At 33.1% G+C, this 9533-nt stretch overlaps 1 protein-coding gene across 1 annotated transcript; it reads right to left on the bottom strand.

Moving 5' to 3' along the window:
- Positions 1–8536: 8536 nt before the first annotated feature.
- On the bottom strand, positions 8537–9287 carry LOC145029921 (uncharacterized). The gene is made up of 2 exons (XM_078978365.1): positions 9075–9287; positions 8537–9007 (listed from the first exon to the last, which is right to left on the bottom strand). Exons 1-2 carry the CDS (start codon positions 9285–9287, stop codon positions 8537–8539), a joined length of 684 nt encoding a protein of 227 aa, XP_078834491.1.
- Between the last annotated feature and the right edge of the window lie 246 nt (positions 9288–9533).

The raw sequence follows: 9533 nt of genomic DNA, 5'->3' as shown, positions 1-9533 counted from the left end.
ATGATCATAAAGCATGATACTAAAGTACTCTCCCATCTTTTCAGATTTGAGAAACTTTTATCTTTCTGCGTAATTTGATTCTTCTCATGCGTTCTGCCATACATCGAATATTTTCCAATGTTTCAGAATTATACATAAACTTGTAAGTATAACCATATTTACTAAACTTTAGTAAATCATGACGAATAATCTTATCGATCTTTGTGGTGGACTTGACCAGTGCACACGAATGTGTACTCAATCCCTTAATTTCGCTTGACTTAATTTTTCCAAAGATGAAAATTCTCATTCATCATATAACTTGTATGATTCCTAGCTTCGGTCCAATTGAAACTTGGGTGATGAGAATATTTTCTTATTTGGTAAATTATGACACTACCACATCCGAAAGAATCAAATCCATTTTCCAATATTGCTATCAATGGAATCATATAAACAACCATTTTTCAAAAATGCCACTGTAAGGATATTTGAAAGAAAAAGAACCTTATCTTTTATTTAAAACTTGCGGAAAAACTTATCCTTATAATGCAAATACATATGAAAAATTTGTAGTTATCTATTCCTAAGCAATATATCATAACTCTTAAGCAACAACTCACAATTCTGATCACCGAACCATGCGATCGAAATCCATCTTCGCGATCATAATCAGCATATACTTCCTTTAAGCTTCCTCTCTTCGATTCTACAAAACATCAAAATGTGATCTAGTCACATCATGTATAAGAACCTCAAATAGGAACTTAATAGAGTTAGATAGTGCACTTTACCCGAAGTAGAGTCAAACTCTTTGACTTTACCAACGTTATGATTGTTCAGGTAAATTAGGCAGCTTCGCAACCAATGCCCCATCCTTTGGCAATAGAAGGTTTGGGAAGTTGATCTTCTAATAAAATTTGCTTTACTAGTCCTCAAATCATTTCTGATTCAACAGCACCAAGCAAATATGTAAGATCATTAAGGGTCAAGTCATGGTCTGTCACATAGTAGTCCCAAAAGAACTCACTATGTGACTTAGAAAGTGATTGAACATCCAACTTTCTCAAGACTTTGACACCCAACTCTCCCGACTTGTCAATATGTGACTTTATCTCCAAGATGTGATCACACATTGACCTTGTTTGTCAATAGGGCTTGAGTGACCTTGTACTTGTGGGTTAGGAGAATAATTGGAGGCGGTAGAGGAAGTGAAATTCCAAGAGATTTGGGAAGATCATAGATGTCTAACCCAGACATCTAAAATGGGAGATATTCAAGTTAGTTGATTTTTAAGTCATTAATATAACACCCAATATGAAATATTAAGGCTAGGACCCAACACAATATTTTATAAATTGGAAGAGGGATGCCGTAATCCAAGCTATAAGATATTTGAAGGTAGGCGAATGACGATTCACCAATTTCCACCATGAAAAACGAAATAATTTATTAAGTTTTAATTGGATCTGAAATTCCTAGATCTTTTGAGATTCATTAAACTTTTCAACGGCATGTTTCAATCTCAAGTGTGCCCTCTCAAATTTTGTGACTGGGATGCCGAGGATCACACAACAAGGTGTAAATAACCATGCAAACTCACTTGGTACCCTTAATATTATCACCTAATCGATGTGCCGGTTACCCACACACGCTCCACCAATCTATGATAAACATTAATTCACCCTTTTTTATGCTTACTAGTCCAAGTTAGTGTGCCGGTTACCCACACACGCTCCACCAACGACTTAGTAAGGTACAAAGTGTGAATTTCATGGGTTAGCACCAAATTCACATTTTACTAAGTAACTAAGATTGAGTATTTATAGAAGGTTTAGTTACTTAGTATTTATCATTATACTTTTAATGAAGGGAGAATTATAGTCCTTGTCCTACCCGTTCGGCTAACGACCCTCCACTAGTCAAGGAAGCAGTGTTAAACTGCCATTTTATAGGCAGTAACCTTATACCCCCCTTATAGACCGGCTTCGTGAATGAGGCCTACTAACAGTAAGATTGACTTTACTCTTATATGTATATATAATCATTAACTTTTAATATTATAATAGTATAAGAGTGTATTTTAAACATTTAAAATACTTGGTGGTTTAATCTATTAATTAAACTATACTCTTAATTTAATTAAACTTAAACCATGTCTTTATGGAATTATTAAATCTTTTAATTAAACACTTTAATTAATTTAATGAAGTCCATAAAGTTTGAACTTTAACTTTTAAAATTCTACAGTTTGAAATTAAAGTGTATATGGGGGTGACTTTACAAATTCCAAAACTTGAGGACAAGATTTAGACAATTCAAAAACTTATGGTTTCTATAACTTATGAGTTTTAAAGTGGTTTAATGGAAAAACTCTTCAAATTCCCATAACTTGTAGACAAGTTATGGAAGACTTTAAAAGCATTTAAAAATGTGACTCTTCATTTTTTCATAACTTATGGAAAATTTATGAGTTATAAAATTCATAAATGTGACTTTTCAAGTAACTTGAGGACAAGTTACAAAAACACATATTATTACCAACTTCTAGATTAATTTGGATTGAAAACAACTATCTCATAATTTTTTGTATTAATCTAAACAAACTCATAAACATGAACATTCATAATCAACATTTTTCAAGCATCATATAAACATGTATAAAACATGAAACTTTGATTATTATCATGTATGTTATCACTAATTATACATGCAAATGGTTTCCAAGGTATTAAGCTTACAACTAGTATGCATTTAACATAAAAACCATAATATACTAGTTAGAATGACATACCTTTTAATGGAGCTTGAAGTCTTGGTGTATTTGGCCTTAAAGAGCTTAGCCCCAATAGTGTGGAAGCCTCAAATGAAGTCACAATACATCATGGACAAAGGTAGGACTTGAGAGAGAATTCCATGAACCAAAAACCTCCATATTTCAATAAGAAAAGAAGTGTACACGTTTTGGTCATGAAGTAGCACATTTATATGTTGGATTCCAAGAGTCATGGGTATAATCGAAATCCATACCCATGGGTGTTATGATCCATGGTCCATGTGGCTCAACTCTTTATGTATCCATACATAAACTTGGTCCGACATGGATCATAAGCCCAACAATTATAAATATAACTAATTATCATAATTAGTCCCCATAGATTTAGTTAGTCTCTTTTGAACACTAAATTAATTCTTGATCAATACTAATTAAAACATATGATTTCATATTAATATATTATAACTTATAATATATTAATAAACCATAATTAACCTTCTCTCAAAAGTCCATCCTAACAAATTGTCTTGATGATATGCAACCCAAATGAACCATGCTACTCTCGGTTTGAATACATACCAATAATAGTTATGGGCTTAGACACCTAATCCAACATGTTTAAGTCCATAACTATTTTGGATGTACTTGACCCGATTATGAGCATGGTACTTTTGGGTTGCCTTCACCATAGCAATATGTAGGATGAATTAAGGAGAGAAAGGTTTAATTATGATTTGTTAATATATTATTAAAATAATATATTAAAGGAGAATTCATATTGTTTAATTAATATTAGTCAAGAATTAATTTTGTGGCTAAAAGAGATTAACTAAACTTAAGGGGGCTGGAAGTGTAATTATAAGATAATGGTATTTGGGCTATGGATCACCTTGGAAAATAGGTTGGACGAATTATGTGGGAAGCTCATAAGGAATTCGTCCAAGGGATAAAATTAAAGGAGTCTATGGGCTGCTTAGGGCCTAAGCAATCAGATTAGGGTTTCCTAAGTGCAAAACCCTAATAGCCTAAGTATATAAAGACCCCTAAGGCCCCAAAAACGTGGCTAACACTTATGAAGGGTTTTCTAGACATTTTTGGCTGCCTCCTTTCTTCTCTTCTTCATCCAGTTTCTTAGTGGTGTTTGTGACTCCATTAGAGGTGCAACACTTGAGGCACTAAGCTTTATGAAGTCAATCAAAGCAAGGAATTGATTGTTATTACTACATAACAATCAAAGGTATTTCTCTTAACCCTAATTCAGATTACAATATGTTAGATCTAGGGTTTATAGCTTTGGATATTCAATTGCATTTTAATTAGATAAACCTAGATTCAAAGTTTAGGGTTTTTCATGTGCACCATAGGATTGATGTAGTGCTCAAAACCCATTAATATCGTCGATAGATGTAGCGTAATTTAGGGTGCTATTGATTCATGTTTAATGTTAGGGCTTATTGAAATTGTCTTTTTGGTAATTGTAGGGGCGATTATGTTCCAGTGACCCTCCAGCCACTGCAACCATTAGAAGTGAAGTAAAATAGCTTCACATGGGGTGAGCTACAACTTGATGTTGAAGACTTCTCTCTCCATAATGGAAATTGGAGCCTTTACAATCAAACCATGTATACCTTTCTACTTTCTGAAGGTTTTTTGTTGTGATTTACCATAGAGTGCTATGAATTGCAATAAGAATAAATAATCAGTTACAAGAAAAATGCCAAATATTGATTGAGAAATTACAAAGCATTCCTGTTCGCTTCTTTCATATTGGGCACATTGTTAGCAATAATTAGGTGTACTAAATATGGCCACAAAACCCCTCCATAACAACCTATTGAATAATCCACCAAGAAGACAAAATATTTAAGACTCAATCTATAAATATACAAATAGTGAAAAGAGGAAACTCCAAAATGCTTTTCCATAAATAAAAGCAGAACCCATATGAGGGTGTTGAGTGGGTTTATTCTTGTGGTTTACTAGGTCTAGTAAATTGATAAAATATATATTACCATATAGTTATTTATTCATTAATTTATATCTTAACTTTTTTATTGTACCTAATACCTCATATCAAAGAAATGAGGAAGATTTGGTCACTCAACCAGTCCATCCCCACGATCACGCACACATCCCCCACAAGGATGGGGATCAAGTCCATCATGTAGGACACCCCGAAGATATCTAAAGTACAATCATGAAAAACACTCGAAGCAGAAACCTTGTGTTCGTTGGTGATGAAAACTCGCAAAAGACACTCCAACTCCCCAAGGGTCATTAAGGCCTTCCTAATTCGCATTAAACCCTAAACTTTCGAAAGGAATTGTCCTTAATTCCTGAATGAAATCATGATACACTTTTGGACAAATCAAAAATCCCTTCCGCTAAATTTAATGTATACATTAATCATCATCATTAAATATCCTTAGCAAAAATATCAACATCCTTATGGATAAAAAAATTATATGGATTACCAATTTATTGAAGGCTAATTAATTTTAATACAACGAATTACAGAAATCAATCAAATTCCATTAATAAGGATGACATAGCTAGGTTATTTAACTTATTTTACTTGGTATCCCATATTCGGATCACAATTAAAGTTTTTGTTCCAAATCAACCCTCAAATCTTGTTGATATTCTATATATCGCGTCCCCTTTCCATCTACCACCCATGTGTACAAGATGTGTCGTGGAAGGATGGATGAATCAATTGAGAAAACTAAAGAATACTATTTCGGAGTCTTCAGTGTTGTGACTACCAAGGATATATATTTTCCTTTAATCTTCATGGAAAATTGATGTTAAACAAGTTTAATTCTTATTTGATTTGTCTCCCTTTTGGTTTTCAAACTTTTATTTAAGTTTTGATCTTGATTGTTTTGTTTTCTTTAGGTTTCGGTTATTTCTAACAATGCCTTGAAAAAGAAGACTCACTTTGGAATAATGTCTGTAAACGTTAAACAAGTTATACTTTTTTGAGTTATAATATTGATCATGTTACACTGTTACCCACATTTATGATTTTTGGTGTGATTTCAGGACCATTTTAGCTATATACTTCCAGTGAATTTGTTTATGTTTCCAAATACATGGATATCTTGATACTTTTTGTTGATATAGTTGCTTGACTATTCTTGCTTTTTATTTTTCATTCATTTAAACCATAAAAGTAAGAAATTTAAGAGGGTTAAGATGGTACATAGAACTTGGATATGGATGAGTGGTTGAAGGTTTGTATTTCTCATGCTACCACTCCCAAAATTTCCTTTATGTTTGCTAATCTTTTACTAGCGCAATTTTCAAATCTTTATACAAAAAATCAATCAAATTGGTTTCAAATTGATTAGGGTTTTTTAAACTTTTTTGGTTTGATGTTCTGTTGATGGACAAGCATACCATGGAACAAAAATATAATTTATAATAGGATTAGATGCAAGAAATTAAAATATACTCTCATTCATTTTTTAGTAAGGCATTCTACATTTTTTTTAAATATCAATAGGTGTAATGAACAAGAGAATATTTAAGAATGGTTTGATGTATTAGGACAATGCTTACATATACATTTTCTATTATGGGGATTTAAGTTTAAAGGCATATAGATTGTTAAATACTTTGTGTATAAAAATATATAATGTGATAACTATTAGACGAAGAGAATAGAAACAATTGTTGATAAGCTTAGTTTAGCCATGTATATTACACTCCTACAACCAAATATAACATTAAAGATTATTAGTTTTGTAATAAATTATAGAGTTTCATGTTTCCTAAACCAAAAGAGAGCTTGAATATTTGATTTTCATCTTTCTTGAAGCCCATATCATTTGAACTTAGTATATTTTTCGCTTCCTTATGGAATATATTTTTTTTTATAAATGTTTGGGTTATATTAATTAAAATATCACAAATTTGCATATGATGTTATTTTGTTGTTTTTTAAATTCTTGAATTAAATATAACTATAAAAGTTTCAAGAATATAACAAAAATGTTTCATTTTCATGGTTTATAAAATCTTTTATTTTTAAATCCTATTAATATATTTTGATGAACATATTATCTATTAAAAGAACTAATTGCATATAAAGTATGAAATTCAAAAGAATTGTTAGTTAACATAAACATTTTATCTTCTAAAATATAACATTTTTTATTTTTACTTTAGAAATTTGAAGTAAAATTAAGTTTAGGAATCATGTTAGTGCGTTGTTTGCTTAAACAAATCATTAAATTGATAAGTTGCCATCCAAATGACATAGTACATTTGACATAAAAATTAAAACAATAGGAGTTAATTTGTGTATGGAAGGATGTTTGTTTTTTATTCAAGTGTTTTTTCGTCTTGTAAATATTTGTAACAGAGAATGTAATAAAAAAATTTCAGTTATTATATTTTGTAATCAATAATAATAATAAAACATATTTTATATTCATTATTTTTTTAGAATGATAATGAAATATAATATAAAAGAAACCAAAAAAGCCATCACGAAGCTGGACAATACAAGAGTGCAAAGAACGAAAGAAAAAAGAAAATCAGTTAAAAACAACCCAAACTACAAAAAGCAATAAGGATAAGCACAATTGTACAAGCAAAAGAAAACCACCAAATGAACAAATCAGGAAGAGAAACGGCCTTCTGCCAGAGAAGCACTGAAACATTATTGGGTGAAAGGGCCTACAAAAACTAAACAAAACTAAACCCAAAATCACCAAGGCTAAATTGTTCATAAAACCACGAATAAGAGGCTTCGAAAAAAAAATAGCAACATTAGAGTGGAAGGAGTGGGAGGGATGGTTCCCTCACTTTTGGTGAGCCATACCCTTTCTTCCCTCACTCTCTTTTTCCTTCACCTAAAAGTCAAGGATTGGGAGGGAAGCCCTTCCCTCACTTTATTTTTTATTTTTTTAAAATTTTTTTTTATAATTTTTAAATTAATATCAAACATAAAATTTAATTAAAAATAAAAAGCATATCATTAAGTAAAATAAAAATTACATTAACCCTAAAATTTAAATAAGTAGAAAAAAATACCAAAAAAAAAATCAAACAAACTACAACATAGTAAAAATTATTAATTAATATCCTAATATTATTTAAACCTAGATACGTCACTCGGAATCATCGTCTTCGTTCTCGCCTACATCATCTGCATCATTCTCCTCAGCGTTACTCTCGTCGTCAGAATCTTCACTCTCGACGAACATATCAGAATCCTCGTATGATTCATCAAACAAATCATCATCGTAAGATAACTCTTGCAGGGGCTGAACATGAGCCCTATAAATGTGCTCCACCAAATCAGCACGAAGGGCCTGATGAAGGTCGCGATTGTGTACTTCTCTTCTGTTCACCCTATACTCTTTTGTACCAATGGCTACTCCTTCGACATTTGGCAAAACTTCATTTTCATTATATTGGCATATCGCTCTTCCTTCGTCTTCAAGAATCATATTATGCAATATGATACATGCATACATTACGTTTCGTAACCTTTTCACCTCATATGACGTTGCCCCGACCGTTAGTACTTGCCAACGTCTCTTAAGTACACCAAATGCTCGTTCCACATCCTTCCTAGCTGACTCTTGCGCCTCTTTAAACTTTTTCCTTTTCGGGTCGTTAGGACATGTAAACGATTTCACAAAAACAAACAAAGGAGGATATATATATAACGTCAGTAAGATAGTATCCACGCTTATATGCTACCCCATTTTCTTGAAAAGGTACATCGTGTGACTTTCCAAGGTAGATATCGTTGAATACATGCGACTAGTCTAGCACGTTAATGTCATTGTTTGCACCAGCTGGACCAAAGAATGCATGCCATATCCAAAGATCATGTGATGCGATAGCCTCTAGAATAATCGTCGGCTCTTTGTGGTCGCCTCTCATGTACTGACCACGCCATGCGTTGGGGCATAATGCCCAACTCCAATGCATGCAATCGATACTACCTAGCATTCCAGGGAATCCATGTTTGCCTTCATGTACCGTATACAATTGGTGGATATCCTTGATAGTTGGTTTGCGCAAATATCGTTGCCCGTAAACCAAACAGATCGCTTTGCAGAACTTGTACACAGAGTCCCTCACGGTACCCTCTGACATTCTAAAATACTCATCCCATTTGTCTGCGCCCATGCCGTATGCTAGTTGACGAATTGAAGCCGTGCATTTTTGAATGGGAGAAACATTTTTTTCCCCTTGCATCCATTTTCCATTGGAAATATGGAAAACGGCCTTCCAAATTGCCAACAATACGTAAAAATAGTTCCTTCCTCATCCGGAACCGACGTCGAAATTTTACAGCGTAGACGGCGCCATCTGTAAAATAATATTCTATAAGACGATCGTGTCCGGCTTCGTGATTTCTACGTAACGGCGGCTTTCTTAGGTTAGGTCGCGCACGTGATATTTCACCAAGTCGATTTTGATAGTATGCAACCGTTTTCGCCATGACGGAACCGATAAACTTAGCCTCCTCTACTGCCGTCGAATCGGATAATGAAGATGATGGCATTTTGAGTAATATTTTTAAGAAAGAAATATAGAGAAATATAGATTATGGTTTAAAAAAATGATAGAATGTGTGAGTATTTATAGATTAAGAAAAGGAACCGATAAACTTAGCCTCCTCTACTCCCGTGGTTCCTTTCCCGCACCCACGGTGTGGTGTGCACAGGTGCGGGATCGGTCCCGCCCCTTCCCCGCATAGCCACTCCGTCCGGTCTTATAAGTAACAAAAGTACCAACCGGGAAGCGACAG

The sequence above is a fragment of the Lactuca saligna genome, chromosome 2 (genome assembly GCF_052625555.1).
Source record: "Lactuca saligna cultivar CGN05327 chromosome 2, ASM5262555v1, whole genome shotgun sequence".
NCBI classification, from domain to species: Eukaryota; Viridiplantae; Streptophyta; class Magnoliopsida; order Asterales; family Asteraceae; genus Lactuca; species Lactuca saligna.
This window is presented reverse-complemented; position numbering and strand designations above follow the sequence as displayed.

Bases quoted from the DNA above. Each gene is read 5' to 3' on its own strand.
- LOC145029921 (XM_078978365.1), bottom strand. From the start codon at position 9,287: ATGCCATCATCTTCATTATCCGATTCGACGGCAGTAGAGGAGGCTAAG. The intron at 9,008-9,074 runs GTAAAATTTCGA...GCAATTTGGAAG, and splicing joins CAGATGGCGCCGTCTACGCT to GCCGTTTTCCATATTTCCAA.